The sequence below is a fragment of the Pelophylax lessonae genome, assembly GCF_965119305.1.
Source record: "Pelophylax lessonae genome assembly, chromosome: 10".
Taxonomy (NCBI): Eukaryota; Metazoa; Chordata; class Amphibia; order Anura; family Ranidae; genus Pelophylax; species Pelophylax lessonae.
The window spans coordinates 68,418,672-68,441,586 of record NC_138777.1 but is presented as its reverse complement, the minus strand read 5'-3'; the positions used below and the strand labels follow the sequence as shown (position 1 = coordinate 68,441,586).

Below are 22,915 nucleotides of genomic sequence, written 5' to 3'. Positions count from 1 at the left end.
CCTCTGCTGTGAACGGTGATCCCCACGGATGCCAGACTGTCGGGCTGGGGTGGAGTTCTGGGCACGCGGTTGGGGGAGGAGGCCTTCTTACCGATAAACGTCTTGGAGCTCCGAGCAATCAAGCTCTGCTTGTTTCAGTTGGTCAACTCGGCTTCAGGGTTGCCCGGTTCGGGTGCGGACGGACAACGCCACGGCAGTGGCTTACTTCACTCACCAAGGGGGCACCAAGAGTGCCCGGGCAGCCAAGGAAGTGGCCGAGATCCTCTCTTGGGCCGAGGTGCACGTTTCGGTGATTTCGGCCTTTCACCTTCCCAGTATGGAGAACTGACAGGCAGACTATCTGAGTCGCCAGACCCTGGCCCAGGGAGAATGGTCCCTGCATTCAGTGGTGTTTACCTCCTGTGTGCCCGGTAGGGGACTCCAGGCGTGGATCTGTTTGCGTCCCGTCTCAACATAAAAGGTGGGAAGGTTCGTGGCCAGAACCCGCGATCCTCTGGTGGACGCCATGGATGCGTTGGTGTTGCCCTGGCACCGGTATTGGCTGATTTATGCCTTCCCTCCGATTCAACTGTTATCCAGGTTCCTCTGCAGGTTGGTGTCAGAACGGGTACGAGTCATTCTGGTGGCCCCAGACTGGCCGCGTCTGTGTTGGTACGCAGACATCGTGCAGGTGGTCGTCGAGCCTCCCTGGCGGCTTCCACTGTGAGATGATCTACTGTCTCAAGGGCCGATCTTCCATCCTGCTTTACAGTCTCTGGCTTTGACGGCGTGGCTATTGAAAGCCAAGTCTTGAGAGACAAGGGTCTGTTGAGTGCTGTCATTCCTACCTTTTATTGAAGGCTCGGAAAGGAAAATTTTCCATCGCACCTGGAAGGCGTATATGGCCTGGTGTGAGTCGCAGGGGTTTTATCCCCACTATTTTTCGGTGGCGAGGGTTTTGGCCTTCCTACAGGAAGGTGTGGATCCGCGTTTGGCATTGGCCACGATTCAAGGTCAGTTGTCGGCCTTGGCCATTCTTTTCCAGCGTCTCTTGGTGACTAATTCCTTGATTCGCACCTTTATTCAGAGAGTGCGACATCTGGCTCCCACAAGGGAAGCTCCTTTGCCGCCATGGGACCTGAACTTGGTTTTGTCCATTTTGCAACGGCCTCCCTTGAAAATTTCAGAGACCTACCTCTGCCTGTGTTGTCCCAGAAAGTTGCTTTTCTGGTGGCTGTCGCCTCTGCTCGCAGTGTGTTTGAGTTGGCGGCTCTGTCTTGCCGCTCGCCTTATCTGGTTGTTAATAGGGACAACGTGGTCTTGAGACCCAATCCCTCTTTTCTTCCCAAGGTGGTATCTGCTTTCCACCTCTACGAAGATTTTGTCTTGCCTTCGCTTTGTGCGAAACCCAAGCATCCCAAGGAAATTGCCTTCCATTCCTTGGATGTGGTTAGGGCGGTCAGGGTTTACCTGTCCACCACGGAGTCTTTTCTGAAGTCTGACTCCCTGTTTGTCCTTTCTGAGGGACCTCGGAAGGGTTTGGCCGCGTCCGCGGTAACCATTTCTAAATGGTTTAGACCATGGGTGTCCAACCTTTTGGCTTCTCTGGGCCACATTGAGTGTAGAAAAATTTTCCCGGGCCGCATATAAAATATACACTATAGTTAAGGTATATAAATAATAAAACGCCCCTGTGCCCTTCCCACGACAATGCCCCCCCCCCCCCCGCACTAATTTAACACAACTAGAGGATAATCAAATGAAATGGAATCAGCATAGAGGTTTACTTCTTCTGAGAGATATTAAAGGAACACTCTAACCACCATGACCACTTCAGTGATTTGAAGTGGTGATGGTGGGAGGAGACAAACACTGCACATGCCAGGATATTTACAGTTATGTGCTGGGGGTTTGTTGCACCCCTAGCACATATGACTTAGGCAGCCAGAAAATGTAATGTCCTTATTCATACATGTATTAACAAGTACATGACATATTATGACAAAACTAGTTATTAAAAAAACATATTGCAACATTTTACACACGCTAATGCACACACCTTTTCTACTTATTTTGCAGACTGTTGGCGGTTACTGCTGGTGCGGGTACTGTTGGTCATGATGTCAGGTACTGCTGGAGGAAGCAGCGGCTGCAGTATAGAGCAGAGCCGCTGCTTCCTGTATGGCTCCTGTCACAGGCGGAGGAAGGGGGCATTTCATATCACTCCGCCTGTGACAAAGCCGGAACTATACAGGAAGCAGCGGCTCTGTCACTGACTGCAGACATCCTAAGTCTACTGCGGCAGCCTGGAGATCCCACAGCACTTGCAGCCTAGTGCGCGCCCATCCAATGCAGCCTAAACAGTGCCCATCCAATACAGTCTCACCAGCGCATGCCCATTCAATGCAGCCTGATCAGTGCCCATCCAATGCAGAGTTACCAGTGCATGCCCATCCAATGCAGCCTGATCAGTGCCCATCCAATGCAGCCTCACCAGTTTCTGCCCATCCAATGCAGCCTGATCAGTGCCCATTCAATGCAGCCTCACCAGTGCTCATTGAATGCAGCCTCGCAAGTGCATGCCTATCCAATGCAGTCTCACTAGTGAATGCCCATCCAATGCAGCTTCATCAGTGCGTGCCCATACAATGCAGCCTGATCAGTGCCCATACAATGCAGCCTCACCAGTGCATGCCCATACAATGCAGCCTGATCAATGCCCATCCAATGCAGCTTCACCAGTGCCCATCCAATGGAGCCTCACAGGTGTGTGCCTATCCAATACAGTCTCACTAGTGCATGCCCATCCAATGCAGCTTCATCAGTGCGTGCCCATCCAATGCAGCCTGATCAGTGCCCATCCAATGCAACCTCACCAGTGCATGACCATCCAATGCAGCCTGATCAATGTCCATCCAATGTAGCCTCACCAGTGCATGCCCATCCAATGCAGCCTCACCAGTGCATGCCCATCCAATGCAGCCTCACCAGTGCGCGCCCATCCAATGCAGTCTGCAATGAAGAGAGAGGAGAGCGGCTGGATTACACAGAGCGGGGATCTCCCTCTTACCCGGCGACGGCTGTCATACGAAGTCCTGCCTCCTGGACCTATGATAGACAGCACATCGGTGACGTCTATCATAGGAGCCGGTCCAGGAGGCGGGGCTTTGTATGACAGCGGCAGCCGGGTAAGCAGAAGATCCCCGCTCTGTTTGTAATCCCGCGGCACTCACCCCCCCCCCCCCCCCCTCCGAGTCAGCCTCTGACTACAGTTAGTTGGAAGCTGCTGTGGCCGTGCCCCCGACTAAATGCCTTCCTCCCTAGCAAAAAATAAATAAAAAATTGTCAGGTGGCAGTGGGCCGCATTGCCTGCAGCCCTGGCCGCATTGCCTGCAGCCCCCGGGCCGCAGGTTGGACATGGCTGGTTTAGACAGACGATTGTTCAGGCCTATTCAATCAAGGGTCAGGTTCCTCCTTTTCCTGTCGGGGCTAATTCTTCTAGAGCGGTCAGTGCCTCTTGGGCGTTTCGCCATCAGGCTTCTGTGGCTCAGGTGTGCAAAGCAGCAACCTGGTAGTCTGTGCACATTTTCACAAGATTTTACAAACTTGATGTGATGGCATCCTCGGATGCTTCCTTTGGCCGGAAAGTTTTGTGTGCGGCGGTTGTTTTGCAGAGACGTGTGTTTCTGTCTCTTCTTGGGGTGTATTTGTCCAGGGTTGACTCCTGTTGAGCTTTTGTTGCCCTGTTGGCTCAGTTTTTTTTTTTTTTTACTCTGGCCTGGTTGCACGTTGCCTTTTCTTTGATTGCGTCTTCCCACCCCTCACACCTGCACTACTTTGGGACATCCCACTCGCGAAGGCTAACTGAACGGGCGGCGATTGTCAGAGGACGTAAGAGAAAATATAATTTTTTGTAAGAACTTACCGTAAAATGTTCTCTGAGTCCTCTTGACAGTCGCCGCCCCCGCCCTTCTTTTTGGGGTTGATAGTCTTCATTTACTTCTTGCTACAAAACTGAAGAGCAGCTCCTAGTGGCTGATGGGTAATAGCTGAGGAACAGCCCCCTAGAGGTGTAATAGCTGAGGAACAGCCCCATAGGTGTGTTATGTGTAAAGGCTTTTGTTTGTTAACCTCTTCACTGCCTAGCCTGCTCCTGCAGAGGGCGCCATTACCCATTCGTGAAGGCTAACTGAACGGGCGGTAACTGTCAGAGGACTCAGAGAAAATAAATTTACGTTAAGTTCTTACAAAAAATTATACTTTTTTTTTTGTACAGGAAATAGTTTTGGTGGTATTTTTTGGAACGGAATATGTTGTACGATTGTGGTCTGCAGGATGCCGAAGCAAATATGTTGGAGTTTGGGGAAGGTTTCGCTTTGCTAGAAAACCTATTTCTGTTATAGGTAAGTACTTATAGATTGTTTTTAAAATGCATGCTGGAAGTGTATCTACAACTATTCTGATACTGCCTGTACTTTAACCACTTGCCGACTGCGCACAGTATATTTTCTGCGGCAGTCAGCCCCTCACAGGCAGAGCGACGTGGGTCTACGTCGCTAGCCTGTGAGGCTCTGGGGAGCGAGCGCGCGCCGCCACGGACCCCCCTGCACGTGTGACCGGCGGACCTGATGTCCGCCGGTCACTCGGCGATCTTCGGGGGAGAGGGAGAAAGGCAGGCGGCTAGTGTAAACAAGCCGCCTGTCATTCTCCCCTGTGTAGAAACAATGATCATACGGTTCTACTATGTAGGACCGTTGATCATTGTTCCTACACCTCAAGCCACAGCCAATCACAGTTAGAATCACGCCCCTAGGGACACACACAGCCCCTCCCTCTCAAATAAAGTTAACCCCTTCACTGCCAGTGTAATTTTACAGTAACCATGCATATGTATAGCACTGATTACTGTAGAAATGTCTCTGGTAACCCCAAAAGTGTCAAAAATGTCACTCAAGGGTCCGATCTGTCCGCCGCAATGTCGCAGTACCGCAAAAAAAATCGCAGATTGCCGCCATTACGTGTTAAAAAAAAAAAACGACAAAAATGACAAATTTTCCCTTTGTTAGTAAACGCGATAACTTTTGCGCAAACCAATCAAAATACGCTTTTTGCGATTTTTTTTTTTTTTTTTTTTTTTTTTTTTTTTTTTTTTTTTTTTAACAAACATATGTAGCATAAAACAAATTAGCCGAAAATGTTAAAAAATTTTGATTTTTACATTTTTTTTGGGGGAAATTTCATTAAAAAAAATGTGAAAAATATTGTTATTTTTGCAAAATTTACGCTTTTTTTGTTTATAGCGCATGACCAAAAAATCTCACAGGTGATCAAATACCACCAAAAGAAAGCTCTGTTTGTGGGAAAAAAAGGACGTCAAATTAGTTTAGATACAGCGTCGCACGACCGCGCAATTGTCCGTTAAAGTCACGCAGTGCCGAATCGCAAAATACCCCCTGGTCAGGAAGGGGGTAAAATCTTCCGGGGCTTAAGTGGTTAACAGCTTCTGTATACACTAAAAGGGTAACTCCACTTTTCCCAATTTCGTGGGGGGAAAAAAACAGCAAAGAAAAAATATAGCGTATACAATTGCGACACAAGTCATATTGTGATAGAATGTTATTAAAAATTGCCTTTCCTTTTTAATCTGCATTCGCTGTAATTTTCTGTAAAATACAATGCAATTAACATGCAAAGCATACTAGCACGTTATGGCTTTACCCTACAAGTTCCCCACCCCAAAAAATAAAAATAAAAAATGTATCTCGCTCTACATAAAGACATGGATAAGCGAGTTTGGGAACAGCCTTCCTAGAAGAGTTTAGACGGTTATAGCTGCAAAGAGTGGGCCAACTCAATATTGAACCCTATGGAGTAAGTTTGGGACGCCATTAAAGTTCATGAGCGTGTATAGGCAGGTGTCCCAATACATTTGGTAATATAGTGTATCTTGATTAGGAACATGCTGACAGAAGGAGAGATGAGCTAGTCATTCTCTTGCTGTTTCTTTATAGGGTTGCCACCTCATCCATTTAATCCAGGACACATATTAATTACACAGGTTCTGAGGCTAATATAATGCACTTGAATTTAATTGCCACCTTAAAGCGGTTGTAAACCCTATTAAAAAAAAAAAAAAAAAACCTGCAAGACAAAGGCATAATGAGCTAGTATGCATCGCATACTAGCCCATTATGTTTAACTTACCTTAAAACGAAGCCCCGACACGGACCCCCGGACATCGATGCGGGCGCTGCCATGATCCCTCGTCGTCTCTTCCGGGTTCGGCGGCTCCGGCGCGCTGATTGGCCGGAAGAGACGGCTCCAGCGCGCTGATTGGCCGGAGCCGCGATGACGTCACTCCCACGCATGCGCGCGGGAGTGATTTTTCCGGCAAGCTCCCGGCAAGTTAATTGAAGGTCCCCCAGAGCGCATGCGCCGCTCGCGCGAGCGGCTGCATGCACTGTAAATATCTCCTAAACCGTGCCGGTTTAGGAGATATTATTTGTACCTACAGGTAAGCCTTATTATAGGCTTACCTGTAGGTAAAAGTGTCAAAAAGCGGGATACAACCGCTTTAATCAGCCACAAAACCTGTGTAATTAATGTGTCCTGGTGTAAAGGTATGAGATGGTAACCATATTCCTTTACTGTTCAATTCCAGTCCCAGTCCGAGGCAGGGTGCTGTCCTGCAGGGCTAGACAAAATTGCTAATAATTTAGCAAGCCAAAATAGCTTTCATATGTGTAATTATTTTTGGTTTAAATACAAGGTCGATTTTTCCTTAATATTTTGACTTTTACATTACAATGCCTTAAAGTATTCATACCCCTTGAAATTTTCCACATTTTGTCATGTTACAACCAAAAACGTAAATGGATTTTATTGGGGTTTTATGTGATAAACCAACGCAAAGTGACACATAATTGTGAAGTGGAAGGAAAATGATAAATGGTTTTCAAAATGTTTTACAAAAATCTGAAAAGTGTGGCGTGCAATTGTATTCACCCCCCGAGTCAATACTTTGTAGAACCGTCTTTCACTGCAATTACAACTGCAAGTCTTTTTGGGGATGTCTCTACCAGCTATTCACACCTAGAGAGTTTAAATATTTGCCCATTCTTCTTTGCAAAATAGCTAAAGCTCTGTCAGATTGGATGGAGAGTGTCTGTGAACAGCAATTTTCAAGTATTTCCACAGATTCTCAATTGGATTTAGGTCTGGACTTTGACTGGGCCATTCTAATACATGAATATGCTTTGATCTAAACCATTCCATTGCAGGTCTGGCTGTATGTTTAGGGTCGTTGTTCTGCTGGAATGTGAACCTCCACCCCAGTCTCAAGTCTTTTGCAGACACTAACAGGTTTTCTTCTAAGATTGCCCTGTATTTGGCTCCAACCATCTTCTCTTCTACTCTGACCAGCTTCCCTGTCCCTGCTGAAGAAAAGCTTCCCCACAACATGATGCTGCCAACACCATGTTTCAAGGTGGGGACGGTGTGTTCAGGCTTATGTTCAGTGTTAGTTTTCCATCACACATCGTTTTTGCTTTTAGGTCAAAAAGTTAAATTTTGGTCCCATCTGACCAGAGCACCTTCTTTCGAGCTTGCGGTGTCCCCCCACATAGCTTCTCGCAAACTGCAAACGGGACTTATTATGGCTTCTTTCAACAATGGCTTTCTTCTTACCACTCTTCCATAAAGGCCAGATCTGTGGAGTGCATGACTAATATTTGACCTGTGGACAGATTCTCCTGTCTGAGCTGTGAATCACTGTAGCTGCTCCAGAGTTACCATGGGCCTCTTGGCTGCTTCTCCGATTAATGTTCTTGCCCGACCTGTCAGTTTAGGTGGACGGCCATGTCATGGTAGGTTTACAGTTATGCCATATTCTTTCCATTTTCTGGTGATGGATTGAACAGTGCTCCGTGAGATGTTCAAAGCTTGGAATATTTTTTTTATAACCTAACCCTGTTAAAACTCCACAACTTTATCTCTGACCTATCTGGTGTGTTCCTTGGCCTTCATGATGCTGTTTTTTCACCAAGGTTATCGAACAAACCTCTAAGGGCTTCACAGAACAGCTGTATTTTTTCTGAGAATAAATTACAAACAGGTGGACTCTATTTACTAATGAGGTGACTTTTGAAGGCAATTGATTCCACTAGATTTTAGTTAGGAGTATGAAAGTAAAGGAGAGCACAATACAAATACACGCCACACTTTTCAGATATTTAATTGTAAAAAATGTTGAAAACCATTTATAATTTTCCTTCAATTTTACAATTATGTGCCACTTTGTGTTGGTCTATCACATAAAATCCCAATAAAATACATTTGCGTTTTTGGTTATAACATAACAAAATGTGGAAAATGTATTTTACAAAGGTTTTTATTGAATGTCAAACATAGGCATACAACAAGTCCATGTGGATGAAAACAATATAAAAATGGAACACATCAACAAAAATAGAAAAAGTGTATGAGAAACAAACGCAAGGCATTAATGTACCAACGATATCGTAACATATGTATACAGATAATGAAGGACAGATGAGTGGGGACAAATAGTCCCCCACCTGCAGGTGGCAAACATTACTTTTCCGTTGAGCAAATAAGGAGGGCATAAGAAACATACCAAGGGAAAAGATGAGAAGAAAAAAAAAACAAAAAAAGGAAATAACAAAAAGGGTTCCACTGACTATGAGTAGACACGCTAATGGAACATAAGACACAGAACGTGCCAGGACAAACTAGACACAAAGGAAGGAGAAGAAAGAACAAGAAAAGAAAGAAGGAGAAAGGGAAAGGAGAAGGAAAGGTGAACAAGAGGGCAGAAAGGGGAAAGAAGGAGGAGTAGGTCCTGTGGGGCAAGCATCCGGGGAGCAATTAAATGGAGAGAAGTGCAACTTGGAATCTGGATGGAGTAACCTATGAAATCCAGGGATCCCACACCTTAAGGAACTTATCATGGGAATCAGTGGCTATAGCGGTTAGCTTTTCATTGGTCAGAATGTCATTCATGCAATTCTTGACCGCTTCGAAACTGAGGAGGGGGGTTTTCCAGGACCGGGCTATAGTCCGTTTCGTAGCAGTAAACAGATGCTGGGCCAATAGGTGTTGTCGACGTGACAGTTCTATTATAGGTTTACATAAAAGAGCTTCATACGGATCCCTTTTTAAGCTCAGATGAAAAATATTACGAAGCAGTGTATAGACCCGGATCCAAAGTCTACACACCTTAGGACAGGTCCACCAGATATGCGCCATTGTCCCCTCATGGAAGCATCCCCGAAAACATAAAGGAGAGTAGGTTGGTACAAATTTGGCCAGTCTAGCAGGGGTATAATACCATCTGTAAAACACTTTATAGGCATTTTCCAAGATTAAGACTTTACGAGAACACTTCGAGAGAGCATTTGTCATGTGCTGCCAGTCCTCTGCATCCAGTCGTCTCCCCAGTTCCGCCTCCCATTGGGAATGGTAGGCAGAGAGTGAGGGCTTGTCACAAGAAATTATAGAGGCGTATAAGAGCGATATAAGCCCAGGGGAATGGGGCCTGGCCCTGCAAAGGCTTTAAAAAGGAGTTATTGTATAGGCCAAGGATTTGGATTTGATAAGCTGCAGCAAAAAGTGGCAAAGTTGAAGATATCTGTAGTGTTAACGCAAGGGGATATCATGAGAAGATCTGAGAGCACCAAAAGGAGTTATCCTAGTGGGGGTGAATAACGAATGGACATCCTCGAAGCCATGGTCCGTCCACCAGGAGAACTGCCGAGGGTTCTCAAAGCCAGGCTGAAACATAGGGCATGGGAAAAGCCGGAGTAGCGGCAGGTGAGGGGAGATTAGATTGGCCCAATATTTGACAGAGTCCCAGAGACTAAGAGAATGGAGTAAACATGGTGCGGTGGGCGATGCTTCGGAGGGAGCCAGGGCACAGAAGCAAGGGGGATTGGGTGGGAATCAACTAGATCAATTGTGGCCCATAGCGGCATTTGAAAGGTGTCATGTAAATGGGTTAGCGGGGCATTTGCCACCACGGTATAATAGGCATGCAGATTGGGGACCGAGAAACTGCCAGCTATCTTATGGGCATACATATTTTTTTTATTAATACGAGATCTAGAGGAACCCCAAATACATTTCAGGAGTTTGCGCTGATGGATATGCAAAATATGCGATGGGATAGGGACCGGTAGCACCCTAAAATAATACAACAATTTTGGAAGAAAAGTCATACGTACAGCAGTAATTCTGCCATACCAAGACAAGGACAGGTGGGACCAGGAGTAAAGCAGATCAGTCAATTGCCGGAAAAGGGGTGGGTAATTGGCAGCGTAGAGATCGCCATAAGCCGGTGAGAGCTTGACCCCCAAATAAGGTAAGATATTATGCCACTAAAAACAGAGAGCAGATTTAAGGGCCTCGATATCAGTGGGGGGGAGGGTTACCGACATTGCCTTAGACTTGGCAGGGTTAATATGCAGACCAGAAAAGGTAGCGAACGAGTCTAGAAGGGCCAAGAGGTTGGGCAAGAAGATTCTAGAGGGAGGTGAGGGACAATAAAATGTCATCTGCGAACATGGATACTTTATGTATGGAGCCCGCAACCTCAATACCGGAAATATCGGGGTGCGAACGTATAGCCTCTGCTAATGGCTCCAAGGACAGGATAAATAGGAGAGGGGACAATGGGCACCCCTGGCGGGTGCCCCGTCCAATACAGAAGGGGGACGATTTGAACCTATAATATTTAATTTTAGCCCGGGGGGAGGCATAAAGGCCGCTAACCAGGACAAAAAGGAAGAACCAAACCCATAATGGCGGAGGACATTCATAAGATAAGGCCAGGAAAGGCTTTAGTAACCTCTAAGGACAGCAACATAGCAGGTAACTTACGCTGATGGGCGAGGTGTTGGAGTTGTATGATCCTCCTAACCGCCTCGCTTGCCTGGTGTCAAAACCAACCTGGTCTTTCTTGATCAGGCGAGGAAGAAAAGCGTTTAAACGGGTGGCCAAGATTTTGGTAAGGAGTTTCATATCAATGTTGATAAGAGATATAGGGCAAAAGTTGCCCCAGGAAGAATGATCCCAGTCTGGCTTGGGTATCATAACGATGTTAGCTGTCAAGAGGTCAGGGGTCAGAGGTTGGCCACTCTTAACCGCATTATACATCGCCGTGAGAGGGGGAGTCAGTACTGAGGCAAATTTCTTATAGTACAATGCAGTGAAGCCATCCGGGCCCGTTTTTTTGCCCACCTTCAATTCCTTAATTCCCTGCAGCACCTCAGATTCCTGGATATCCCGATCCAGAAGTGTCCTGTGGGACGCAGAAAGAGTGGGAAGCGTGGTATGGTGCAAGAAGGCTTCCGCAGCCAGAGAGCCATCCTGCGCAGGGGCAGAGTACAGTTTGGCGAGGCGACTGCGAAATTCCTCCAGGACCCGAAGGGGGTTACTTGTGAGGGTGTTATGGCGAGTGCAAAAGGTAATAGCAGACAATTTAGGGGCAAATGTCCGCAACCTGTTGGCCAGCATGGCATTTGCCTTGTTAGCCTTGGCGTACCACAATTGGCGGGACCAGCGAAAGGTTCGCTCCGCTTTGTCAGTAAGACACAAATCTAACTCCACACGGAAAATTTCAAGGGGTGTCAATTCTTTTTCAAGGCATTGTATGTGATCCACTACTATTAATGCAAAATAGTTATTTCTCTAGCGCTCATCGACAGACGTAGTCCTCGGTGATACACCACCTTCGGGTTATGTTACCTCCGCAGGAGCAGGACTAGACAGGAAATTAAAAAGCTCTGGCCACACCCTAGGGGCAGTCCCAGAGGGTATATCCTCTCTCTCTCTGCCTCAGCAAATCAGTTATTTTCTGTCTAGTTAGGAGTAAGGACCTAGATACCTTGCTGGGATCTTAGGTCCTGGCAAGAATTTTTTTCTTAAAGGATTTTTAGACAGCTTTTTTTCTCCAGTGTTCCTGTGAGATCTTCAAGCAAGAAAGCTGAACTGGGCGACGGGCTGGATGTTGAGATCCGGTGGTCACCCCAGTTCAGCCTACGAGCGCGTGCAGGCCATAGCTCCGCGCTGGGTCGGCCGCGACAAAGTCCCATTTTAAGGACTGAACCCGCGAGTTAAACGTCTCGCTGAAACGCCAAAGACCATGAGTCACGGCGTCCGTATCGGTCGACAGCCCTCCCGCCCCGGTGGAGAGGGGTACTGTCAGGAGTTGGTGCCCGCCTGGTTCCGGTATGGTGAGTAGTATGTTCCCCTTTTTCCCTGACGGGTTTTGTGGTGAACGCGGGCCCCTCTCTGTATGGTAAGAAAGAGTCCTTTCTATCCTATAACATGTCACAAATCCTCCTACTTTGAGTGTGATTTTATGTGTGCAAAAGCCAGGAGGCTTGGTTTGGGAGCTAACAATCTATTGTATACATGTTTAAAAAATATGTAAGCTGTGGCATTCTGGGAATCTTATGGGTTAAGTATAGCTACCTACCAGTCAGAAGCCACGGACATGTAGACTGCCTTCCAAATCAGATCTCCAGCTATTAGCAGGCCTCCCGAACGGCCATGCGGTCCGCCAGGGCCGGTACCGCCAAGCACGCCAGATCCCCATGCAGAGAGAGTGTTGTGTGCCCTGCAGCACACCGCTATTCAGTACAGGCCGCCGCCATTTTTTTTTTTTTTGCTGGATCGCACGAGCCGCCATTTTGGCGTAGCCTCGTGTCTCCAGCATGGGGGCGGCCATGTTTGAGGTGATCCTACACCTCGTGGAGCTTGGGGGAGGCGCCGGAAGGCGTGCAGAGGGGCGGAGCCGCCTCCTTTCTTCCTGGGCAGCCAGCCAAAAGACTTCCTGTTTGTCAAGACAGCGCTGTAAGCTGTTGCAGTTTAACTCTGAGCATCAAGTGGTGAGCCTGGGGGTCTATCTCTCTCTCTCTCGATTTGATAGGGATCCCTAGCAGGTAACACTAAGGGGCTTTTTGTGGCGCTGGGGGTCACAGAAAAAAAAAAAAAAAAAAAAGTTTTTTTCTTTACTTTTGAATTATATTATCCAGGAAGTAACTGGAGTTATTATGGACCCTGCCACACATATTCCCCCACCTGTTTCCCTCGAGGGGGCCTCGGGACCCGCCGGTGCACAGAGTATAGAGTCATTTACAGCAATTTTGGAGTCTATGGTGGCTCGGGTGGAGGCGGCCTGTCAGGGACGGGGGTCAAGGAAGCGACCCCCGCCTACCCCTATACTATCTGACACCTCTGACTCAGATTCAGAGATGGTCACTGCAGTTGCAGGTTCCTCTGCAAGGGCTGTTATCCCAGGTAAAGCCCCCTCAGACAGTGAGGAGGACGCTTCTTCTCCTGCTATAATTCAGGAAGAAGCATTGGTGGACGCACTAGTTGTCCTGTACCTAAATGTTTTGGTAATCAGATTAAAGGAGAATGGGAGCATTCTAAACGTACCTTTACTATTTCCAAGCGTATTGCTAGACGCTATCCGTTTGAGGAATCCATCATTAAGAAATGGACGGTACCACCAGTCGTGGATCCGCCTATTGCCAGGCTGAATAAAGCCACGGTTATTCCAGTGGAGGACACTTCGTCCTTTAAGGATCCGGTGGATCGAAAGATAGAAGCAGAGTTCCGCACTATCTTTTCTCTGATAGGGTCAGCATTTAGACCAGTAATTGTTATTGGTCTAGTTTCCCAGACACTTACGGAATGGGCGAAAATGGTACGCCAAGATCTTAGGGGAAAAGATATTCCCCAGGAGACATCTGATTTGATGGAACAGATCATACAAGGGCTACGGTTTATCTGTGACGCAGCCTTGGACACTACTCCCTTGTTAGGGCATGCATCTAAGTTAGCAGTGATCCTCAGACGTGTTCTGTGGTTAAAATGCTGGTCAGCTGACCTAGGTTCCAAAAAGACCTTGACCAATCTCCCTTTTCAGGGGAATCGTCTATTTGGGGCCAACCTAGATGAAATCATTAAGGATGCCACTGGGGGCAAGAGCACTTTTTTGCCACAGGCTGCAAAAGCTAAGGGACCTCGCAACAAGCGAGGACCTTTCTTTACCGCCCATAAAGGGCGCCCGGCTGGTACTCCCGGGAAAGGCAAGACTCCTCCAGGAGGGTTCAAGAAGGGCTGGTCGGACAAGCAGAGGACCAACCCAGCCAAACCCGAAGTAAAGGAGTACACAGCCTGAAGGTGCGCCCCCACCCGGTTTCAGGGTGGGGGGACGTTTTCACCGGTATTCAGGACATTAGATCGAGCATCAACCACTACTACCGGTGCGATTCTTCCCTTCCAACATTTAAGTACCACAGGAAGCGGTAGTTACCGTTCCCTGAATAGATCTTTTCCTTTACCTTTTCCCAAGATTAGTCCCGATACCTCACAGGAATCGGATCTGATTGACCAGATAGGCCAAGTAGCCTCTAGTCGGGTGACTTCGGTCCCTGAGGTTCAACCAGAAAAGATCACTTTTCCTGATAACTATCAGGTATCTGATAAATGTGTGGGAACAGAAAACGACCAGACTTTCTCGGATGGTCGGGGCCAGATAGCTCTAGGGACGCCTGGTTCAGATTCTATCAGCGCCAGTGGTCCTAGAAATTCTAGGCTGGCCTCCTCAAGCCGGCCTGGCCGACTTGGACATGTTAGTCGTAGACGTTCCGTGGGAACTTCGTCTCAGGGAGTGTCTGTGGTCTCAAGGACCAATTTACCTTCGTGCTTTACAGTCGCTGGTTTTAATGGCCTGGCCATTGAGACCCAAGTACTGAAGGACAGAGGTTTGTCTACTTCAGTCATTCCTACCCTTATTAAAGCAAGGAAAGCGACTTCCAGCAAAGTCTATTATCACACATGGAAGACTTGTATTGCGTGGTGCGAATCTTTAGGATTTCCTCCACGTACCTATTCGGTGTCTCGAATATTGGCCTTTTTGCAACAAGGGGTTGAGCAGAAGCTAGCCTTGAGCACCATCAAGGGTCAAGTTTCAGCATTAGCAATCTTCTTTCAGAAACCTTTAGCTACCAAATCCTTGGTGCGGAATTTCATCCAGGGGGTGCGGCACCTGGCTCCTCCAGTCCGCGCGCCCTTACCGCCCTGGGATCTTAATTTGGTTTTGTCGGTTCTACAGAAACCTCCCTTTGAAAACATCAGGGAGATTCCCTTGCTTACTTTATCCCAGAAGGTGGTCTTCTTGGTGGCTATTACTTCTGCTCGCAGGGTGTCAGAACTGGCTGCATTATCATGCCAGTCCCCATACCTAGTGATTCATAGGGATAAGGTAGTACTTCATCCTAAGCCATCTTTTCTTCCTAAGGTGGTTTCAGATTTTCATCTGAATGAAGATATTGTACTACCTTCCTTGTGTCCTCAGCCCAAGCATCATCGGGAACATGCGTTGCATTCCTTAGATGTGGTTCGGGCAATCAGGGTATACCTGAAAGCTACGGAATCATTCCGTAAGACGGATTCACTTTTTGTGATCACGGATGGCCCCAGAAAGGGTTTGCCTGCATCTGCCGCGACCATTGCCAAATGGATTAGACAGACGGTGGTACAGGCTTATTCTATTAAGGGTCAGAGTCCTCCGTTCCCTGTTAGGGCGCACTCCACTCGAGCGCTCAGTACTTCCTGGGCCTTTCGCCATCAGGCGTCAGTGGTCCAGGTATGTAAGGCGGCCACTTGGTCGTCGGTACATACCTTTACAAAATTCTATAAAATTGATGTGACGGCATCGGCGGATGCCTCATTTGGCCGCAAGGTTTTGCAGGCCGCAATTTGAGGAGACCGGTGGTCTACCTCGAGGGTTTTTTTCTGTTTGAAAAAAAAAAAAAAAAATTTTTCTCTCTTTTGTTGAGTCTCATCATTAAGGATGAGCATTGTAAACTTCTAGTTGGCACCGGTTGGGCCTTCTAGATTGGGATTTGATTTCATTTTCCCACCCCTCAGTTGTGATACTGCTCTGGGACGTCCCGAAGGTGGTGTATCACCGAGGACTACGTCTGTCGATGAGCGCTAGAGAAAAATGGATTTTTGTAAAATCTTACCGTAAAATCCTTTTCTCTTAGCTCATCGACAGACGTAGTCCCCGCCCCTCTGTTTTGGAGTTGGGTTGGGTTAAATTCTCTAAGCACTGCTTTTTCACATAACTGATTTGCTGAGGCAGAGAGAGAGAGGATATACCCTCTGGGACTGCCCCTAGGGTGTGGCCAGAGCTTTTTAATTTCCTGTCTAGTCCTGCTCCTGCGGAGGTAACATAACCCGAAGGTGGTGTATCACCGAGGACTACGTCTGTCGATGAGCTAAGAGAAAAGGATTTTACGGTAAGATTTTACAAAAATCCATTTTTTTGCAGCCCTTTTTAAAAGCCGTTGACTACAGTATACTATTCCTTTTGGGAATTGCACCTCAACATTGTGACTGTGTAAATCTTTTCAAAATACTGACTCTACTTCCTCAGTTATTGGTTATAATTATGATGTCAGTGCAGTGTTAATAGACTGTTTCTTCTTTTTTCAGATTTAATAGTTGTTGTAGCCTCTGTTATAGTCCTTTGTGTGGGGTCAAATGGACAAGTGTTTGCAACATCAGCAATTAGGTAAAGATATTTTACATGACGTTACATCATGGAATATTGTTTTGATGGCTAATTCGTATGAGAATGCTATATCTTTCATTTGTAAGCTTTATTAATGTTCATTTTACTTAAGACCAGTAGGCCTGGTACCCTAACAATGACATCTTAACCTTGTTGATCTTGAGAGATAAATATAATTTTATACTCGCTATAAAATCCTTTCTTTGGCGTCCATTGAGGGACACAGGAAGCCCTATATTGTTTGGTTTTACTACCACCTACAGAAGGATTGGACAAAAAAACATGGTCCAGCTCAGGATCACCCCTCTTAAACCCAGCATGTCTCATTTTGGTGGTAAAGCAGTACCAAGAGTATGATCATAGGCCTGTATCTTTTACCTGATTCCAAGAAAGGAAACTTATGGGGAGTACAAAAATTGTTTGCGATTGGACTGACTTGTGCCACAATAACAGTGTTGTGTCATAGGGGTCTGGAGTTGCACTGTACAAATGGGATTGTCTTGAAGGAGGCTACCATCCACCCCAATACTATCATGCAGAAGCAAAGAGTTTGGCAACTCAGGGACTGAAGAATCAAAGTCTGGGAGCCGAGAGGTTGTAGTTTCTCTTGGGGAAGAGAAACGCTGGATTCAGCTGTGTGTAGGATTAGACACAAATATTCCATGTTGGTTTCAGCAGTGAGTTTCACAGCTTCAGGCCCAGCCCAGCCCAACCGTCAGCAAAGTCTGGACAGTCAGGGAGACATCCACAAGATTCTCTCAACCGTTGTTCCGATATCTCCCAATGGGAATGCCCATTTAGGGTTCATTTAGACAGATGATCTGGTACAGACTGATACAGTACCTCTGGACACAGCAGCCGCACTCAGTGCTATGGCAGCATACAAACTGTTGACCCTGGACGCAAACCTCTTGTGTCCAGGCTTGGTCAGAGTCCCTAATTGCATGTAACCCACTCATAGGAGCAGTTACATGTGTACAATAGATTCACCACCCATCGACTCATATAGAGTACAAATCTAGCCACAGCTGTTCTCACAGAAAGTGAGCATGGGGCTAAAGTTTCTACGATTCTTGCTGCCAGAATTCCTAATCACTTGTATGAATGGAGACTTGTATTGCACAAGAGGTCCTAAGTGCTGATTTTTTTGCGGAGTCTGAATAAGCTCATGGTTTTCCAAAAGTGTTGGTTTTGGGCCAAGACTGGTTTTAAAGTATGCAGTACAGTAAGTGTACAGTAAATTGAGCACAGTAAACTTACTGATGATTAAGGTGATTTTTTTTTTCTAGAAAGTGCTGATGCATTAAAAATTTTCAAGCCCTGTTGATGCATTAAAAATTGTGTTAACTGGGACACAAAAAACCTGTATAGGTTTCTTGGTGTTCCTAGGCGGTCTTGACTGCCTCACTTCAATGCACCAATATTTCCAAGGGTGTTCTGTAAGGCTTTTTCAAAGAAAATGGATATAAGAGACTGGCAATGGTCAAGGTGACATTTATTTCTGTTGCCATATTTGTGTGGCATGTTGAAAGTGTATCTAAACCCAAAAACAAAAATGTGCTATATTGCTCCTTGCCATTCCCTGGATGTGTCCTGTCACCTCGATAAATGTTTATTTTCTATGAGATTTCAGTAAACATTTTGCCTTTTTTACTTTGACTTTGGATTTGCACGGTGCCACAACTGTTAAGCTTCCTTCCATACTGGCTATGGACGACCATATGGGACAGACTGTTGAATGTGGACTTCAAAGTCTTGTCTTCAATCATTTTCATTCCACGGTGAAAGAGAAGATGTTTATGCTTTGTTTTCAGCTCAGAGGACTGACAATGACTCTGCATTTTTAGGTATTTACTGTGATTGCTTAAAAGGTTGAAGAGTTCAACATTAGCAACAACTAGTTTTCAAAATGTCTAATTTTCATGTGGTATTCTGTGTTTTGTTTGATTGCAACATTAGATCTATGTGATTCTATCAACTTGTCTCATGAATAATCGTTTCTAATTTATTTGGTGTTGTCTTGCAGGGGGATCAGATTTCTGCAGATCTTACGTATGTTACATGTTGATCGGCAAGGTGGTACATGGAGACTGCTTGGATCGGTTGTCTTTATACATAGACAGGTACGTTCACTACTCTAAACTAAATCTGCCTCGTGTCGCTCCCTTGCTGGCACCAACATCTTTAGTCTTTAGTATTCTGGGTCTGGAATCTTTGGCCATGCCAAAACAAAGATTTTTTTTTTTTTTGTCAATTTATTCTTATTATTTTATGCAAAACATAAAAAAACACCTCACCAAACAGCGTAAAAAAACAATAGAAAAACATCCTGAAACCCCCCCCCCCCCCCTTCCAGGCTTACCCTTCCCCTGCAGGCAACTCTACCATCACGGATAAAAGTCCCCCAGCCGGGGTAAGAATAACCAAAGCAGTAATCTATACAGTGAAACATTTTGCAGCCTCTGAGATAATTTATGCAATTAGTCACACATTTATGTACCTGTTATGTTTTAATCTGGTCTAAATAAATCCCTTAGAGAAAATCTTTAGAGCAAACTGTACCTATTATTCATCAAAATATGAACAGTATTGGCACAAATCCAGATACATCGATGTGTCCCCAACAGTAGATGATCCTGGGTTCTGGGGCAGTTCCTGATATGATGACTGTACACTTGGTGGTTGCTGGTGGTGACGAGAGTCTGTCACGCCGCAGCAAGGAAGTGACATCACAGGCTCCAAGTTGGGCGAGTCTCTGCCTCCAGTGGACCCAGGAAGTCCCCGGTCTACACCAGGGCATGGCTATCTCTGCTGCCAGGAATCCATCACAGACAGCATCCCTGAAGGACCCCCCATGCTTGCCAAGTAAAGGACTCTCTCCCGTTACCACTACATGCTTTCCTTTACCCACGTATGTGAGTAATTTTAACCTGTACCTTATTAAATGCTTTCCACTGCTACACTTAGTAGGCGCTTGTGGTCTTCTCTCCATTAACTATTATTCATAACCTTCCATCCAGTCTCCACCCGAACACCCATTACTAGGGCTGTCTTATGCGAGCTTCTCCAACCAGATCTTCCAAACCTTATCAAACTTCTTTCGGCAGCCCTTGCTCAAATATGTAGCTTTAAAGAACGGAGTCCCTTTATTTACGAGTCCTTTCCAATAAGAGAGGGAGGGGATCATTGGCTTTTTCCAATAGAGGATCAGCGCCTTGCGAGCAAGTGTGCTGAGAATAACACCGAACTTAACATGCACAGCTTGCTGTATATTCTAAAGAAGATTGTGTACAGGCAGGTTGGTCTGTTTTTATTGCAGAAGAGACAGGCTATGTCTCTTCTGCAATAAAGAGCTTGCATGCTCGCTTTTTTTTTTTTTTTGTTCTTTATACTTGAGTTCCGCTTTAAAGGAAACCTGTCAGCACAGGAACACAGAGCTTATCGTTGGTAAAAATGTTAGTTTCCTGTCTGTCTTGCTGACTCACTGACTTTGATACTTTGATTCTCTGACCTGGAAAATGCATTCCGATGCCCACATCCCAGCAGCATTGGCTCATCTGCTTGCGTTAGGGGGGCATCTTTGTTCTCAGCCCAGAGTTCAGCTTTAAAATATTATGTAAAAATTTGCATTTATTACTCCAATGCCCACCCACACCTAAAATATTGGTTTTGATCAGAATTGGTCACTAATTTTTTGGTGGTGTTTGTGATTAAACTGAATATAAAATAATGGTGCACTAGCTCTAAAGCTTACTCCAAAAACAAATATAGTGAAATTGTAAAAAATAAGTTAATGAGAATCAAAGTTTCAAACCTAAATGGTGAACCAAATCTTCACGTTTGTCCAATATAGTGCAAAAATCCACCACTGTAATTCGAAAGGCCTCTTACCAAATAGATATGGCCCCCTAATATCATGAGGTCATAAGCACTTGAGTGACACTGGTTCAGACAGAAGAACAGCTGCCTTATTTGTGGATCTAACGATTGCTTTCACAAGCAGCTTTCACTCCGGAGTGGAACGGCCCTTCTTTGGGCGCTCCCATTGCTTCCTAGGTAACATAGGCACTTCATGTTGACTATCCACTGGCCAGTTCCTTTGAAGTCCTAAAGAATGTAGTGGTATATTGATGTTACAATGAAGGGATAGGTCAACATAAGCACAGACTGCTCTGCAGGTTCACCTGTCTCCACTCCCAAAAGAGATGCCGGTGAGGGGCACATGAGGCACAGACATATGTAAACTGATGGAGGTTGCCTGGGTACCATCTATTGTCTGATCCAGTATCACGCAAGCACTTATGACCTCATGATATTAGGGGTTATATCCATTTTGTAAAAGGCTTTTGAATTATGGTGGTGGATTTTTGCACTATATTGGACATGCATAAAGATTTGGTTGGCCGTTCAGATTTGGGGCTTTGATGTGCCCTTCACAATTTCAGTACATTACTTGTAAGGTTTTAAGAGAGTGTAGCATTATTTAAAGTTTTGTTTATATTGATATCTGGTATTTGAATATTGTTTTGGGAACCGCAACCTAATTTCACAATTTATAACTTTTTTTTTCTTTCACTAACCTCGGCGTTATTACAGTACAGGCATACCCCACTTTTAAGTACACAATGGGACCAGAGCATGTATGTAAAACGAAAATGTACTTTAAGTGAAGAAATACATTTTTTCATTTCTCAATGCATGTGAATACACTAGCTCCATAGGAAATATTGGTCTGTTTGACATGGCACTGCTGACAAGGACACCAAGCTTGGGGAGCATGTTAAGGGGATCCAGGACTATGATATGGTAGATTACCTTGGCAAGCTGGGTGGCCACAAATAGGATATGTTGTAGCCCTGGGTCCCCTCTCGGTGCTCCTTACGGTTGGTATCCCTGTCACCTATGGTTTGTAGTAGTGCCATGTCAAACTGACCAAGATTTCCCATAGACACCAAAGTTAAAAACAGGGAGTAATGCCATGCCAAGCTGACCAGGCTGTATCTGTACCCGCGAGTGTATGTAAAGTGAGTGTACTTAAAACGGGGTATGCCTGTATAAAGTAATTATTTGCGATTTTTTTTTTTTAAAAAAAATATATATAATCCTATTCACATTGCTATTTTTTTTTTAAGTTTCAATGGCTCATTGATTTAAAAATTTTCATATAAACCTAACCTTTTAAGGTTTCCTGATTTGTTACTGGCATACATGGAGTCATTGAAATCTTAGTGGAAATACCACATTTATGCTCAAGTGTTGGATTTCTTTGCAGTTGTGCCATCCCCTCAGGAAAGATTATAGCAATAGTATCGGCCTCAGGCCTCCTAATCTTTACCCTATGAAGTATGAAGAAGCCAGCTAGTCTTGGTCTGCCTTTAGCTAAGATAATAGATATGGTCCTAAGATAAGGTCATGTGGCCTCTGTCTATGTATGATATTGCTGTGCAATCACTGCAATATTTTTATGCAACCAAGTTTGAAAAAATGTAGCTGTCCAACTGGAAGCCAATGTTTTTATACTTTTATTTATATCCTGTTTTTTGTCTTCCAGGAACTGATAACCACACTGTACATTGGATTCCTAGGCTTAATATTTTCCTCTTATTTTGTATACCTTGCTGAAAAGGATGCTATTGATGGTTCAGGACAATACCAGTTTGGTAGCTATGCGGACGCCCTGTGGTGGGGAGTAGTAAGTATACTATAATAAATGTAAGCGGAGTCTGTGGGCTCACCTTACCTTATAAAGTGGTCTCAGATCCATATTGCAAGCTCCTCCATCCTCCAAACTAGCTCTAAAGATTTGTAGGGAGACTAGAGGAGAGGACCACTATTTAATGTAGTATTCGACTTTAAAGATGCGTTGTTTTTTTTGTAGGCTGGAGAAATACCCCATATTAGGGTGCTTTAAACCTGTGTTTGTGCATGTGGGGAATGTATCTGCTACTTTAAAACCTATGTAGGTACCTACTGCAGCCTCTGAAGCTGTTGTCTGGGTCATCCTGTCCCTCCTTGACAGTTTCTTATTGATCATTGGGGATGTCCTTCATATTTAGTGGTTAAAAGTCAGGTGGTAAAAGAAGGGACAGAGCTCAACCACAGAAGCCATAGTTAATATTTGCATAGAGTTGCCAGGTTATGGTCTGCTTAATATGGTCTGCAGGTTATGGGGTGCTCTGAAGATAATCCGAAGATACAAATAGGCAGCTGAAAAGGTGCTTGCTTTATGGACCTGCTAACATTTTAAATTGTATTTCTACTTTTGCTGTCAAATTTGAGAAGCCCCCACTGTATGTTATCTGTTCACATTCACATAGCGTATCT

General features: G+C 45.4%; 1 protein-coding gene across 1 annotated transcript in view; it reads left to right on the top strand.

Annotated features, from left to right (window-relative positions):
* KCNQ1 (potassium voltage-gated channel subfamily Q member 1) overlaps nucleotides 1-22,915 on the top strand; it is a 227,823-nt gene that overhangs the window by 166,639 nt on the left and 38,269 nt on the right. Inside the window, exons 5-8 of the mRNA XM_082270391.1 lie at nucleotides 4,256-4,382; nucleotides 16,513-16,591; nucleotides 18,618-18,714; nucleotides 22,143-22,283. Of these exons, the coding sequence (XP_082126517.1) occupies nucleotides 4,256-4,382; nucleotides 16,513-16,591; nucleotides 18,618-18,714; nucleotides 22,143-22,283 (444 nt within the window). The remainder of the gene's footprint in view (nucleotides 1-4,255; nucleotides 4,383-16,512; nucleotides 16,592-18,617; nucleotides 18,715-22,142; nucleotides 22,284-22,915) is intronic.